Source organism: Emiliania huxleyi (genome assembly GCF_000372725.1).
Source record: "Emiliania huxleyi CCMP1516 unplaced genomic scaffold EMIHUscaffold_3280, whole genome shotgun sequence".
Taxonomy (NCBI): domain Eukaryota; phylum Haptophyta; order Isochrysidales; family Noelaerhabdaceae; genus Emiliania; species Emiliania huxleyi.
Genome location: NW_005199535.1, coordinates 1 through 2026, shown reverse-complemented (window position 1 = coordinate 2026; position 2026 = coordinate 1). Strand labels below are relative to the sequence as shown.

The following is a 2026-nucleotide window of genomic DNA, read 5'->3' as shown; positions in this document are numbered from 1 at the left end:
TGATCACGCGCTCGACAACGTGATGGTGTGAACAGCGTCTCTTCACACCTGTAGCTGTGAACAGGCGTGATCAGCGCGCTCGACAACGTGATGGTGTGAACAGCGTCTCTTCACACCTGTAGCTGTGAACAGGCGTGATCAGCGCGCTCGACAACGTGATGGTGTGAACAGCGTCTCTTCACACCTGTAGCTGTGAACAGGCGTGATCAACGCGCTCGACAACGTGATGGTGTGAACAGCGTCTCTTCACACCTGTAGCTGTGAACAGGCGTGATCAGCGCGCTCGACAGCGTGATGGTGTGAACAGCGTCTCTTCACACCTGTAGCTGTGAACAGGCGTGATCAGCGCGCTCGACAACGTGATGGTGTGAACAGCGTCTCTTCACACCTGTAGCTGTGAACAGGCGTGATCAACGCGCTCGACAACGTGATGGTGTGAACAGCGTCTCTTCACACCTGTAGCTGTGAACAGGCGTGATCAGCGCGCTCGACAACGTGATGGTGTGAACAGCGTCTCTTCACACCTGTAGCTGTGAACAGGCGTGATCCACGCGCTCGACAACGTGATGGTGTGAACAGCGTCTCTTCACACCTGTAGCTGTGAACAGGCGTGATCAGCGCGCTCGACAACGTCGCGGCGCGGCTGCACGTCGACCGCATGTGCGTGCTCCACCGCAAGCCTCTGCTCGAGAGCGGCACCGCCGGCACCAAGGCGAACACGCAGGTCGTGCTGCCCGGCCTCACCGCGTCGTACGGCGCGTCGACCGACCCTCCCGACGACGACATCCCCGTCTGCACGGTCAAGGCGTTCCCGTACGTGCTCGACCACCTCTCCCCGCGAGGCATGTCCAGGACACGTCCAGGTCATGTCCGAGACATGTCCTTTAGGCGATCGAGCACTGCGTGCAGTGGGCGCGCGACCTCTTCGAGGCGCAGTTTGTGCAGGCGCCCCGCCGCGTCAACGCGTGGGCGGCGCGGCCCGACGCGCTCGCCGCCGAGCTGGGGCAGCGCGGCGCGGGCGCAGGCGGCGCGGGGGCGGGCGCGGGCGGCGCGGGGGCGGGCGCGGGTGCAGCGGCGGCGGCGAGTGTGCGCGGACATGGCGCGGCCGGTGCGGCCAGTGGGGAGGAGGGGGTGGAGGAGGAGGAGGGCGGGGCCGAGGAGCGGCTCGCCTCCGTCTACGTGATGGTGTGAACAGCGTCTCCTCACACCTGCAGCTGTGAACAGGAGCGGCTCGCGTCCGTCTACGAGGCGACGGTGCGGCGCCCGGCAGATGGCGCCGCGTGCGTCGCGTGGGCCGTCCGCCTCTTCCGGTATTCCGATCTCCCCACACCTCCCCAACACCTCCCCCACACCTCCCCCACCTCTCCCCACACCTCCCCAACACCTCCCCCACACCTCCCCCACACCTCCCCCACACCTCCCCCACACCTCCCCCACACCTCCCCAACACCTCCCCCACATCACCATATGTGAGCTCTGCATCTCCCCCCATCTCCCCACACCCATACCTCCCCCGTATCCCCCCAACACCCCCCCCCCTCCTCACATCTCCCCACATCTCCCCCGCCCCGCATCCCAGGCAAGCTCCTTCATCTCGCCGCGCGCCCACCTGCTGCAGCGAACCTCCTCGGCCGACGGCGCGGACAAGGCGAGACGAGCCGAGACGAGCCCGAGACTGGCCGAGACGAGCCGAGATCAGCACACCCTTCCCTCACCCTCACCCTCACCCTCACCCGCCTCACCCTCACCCTGACCCTCACCCTGCCTGCCTAACCCAGGCGGCGCCCCCGCCCCCAAGCTCCGGCGCAGCCATCGCCAGCGCGGGCGTGTCGGTGCGAGAGCGTGTGGCGGCGCGAACAGTCGACCCGTTCTCACGCCTCTCTCCCTCTCCTCGCCACACCAGCCCTCTCTTTACACAGGCGAGGCAAGAGGCGCCGTCGCCGCCGCCGCGTGCGCCGCCTCCCCCGCCGCGTCCGCCTCCGCCTCCCCCGCCACCGGAGGGACACACAGGGGTCTTCCCCTCCTC

The 2026-nt window shown here is 67.2% G+C and overlaps 1 protein-coding gene across 1 annotated transcript; it reads left to right on the top strand.

Moving 5' to 3' along the window:
• Window positions 1-64: 64 nt before the first annotated feature.
• On the top strand, window positions 65-1832 carry EMIHUDRAFT_123835 (hypothetical protein; the record flags this gene model as incomplete). The annotated part of the gene is made up of 12 exons (XM_005773733.1): window positions 65-95; window positions 133-161; window positions 201-229; window positions 269-270; window positions 337-365; window positions 405-433; window positions 473-474; window positions 541-569; window positions 609-799; window positions 889-1185; window positions 1225-1254; window positions 1779-1832. Coding segments are annotated over 12 exons (752 nt in total), but the record flags the coding sequence as incomplete, so codon positions are not given.
• Between the last annotated feature and the right edge of the window lie 194 nt (window positions 1833-2026).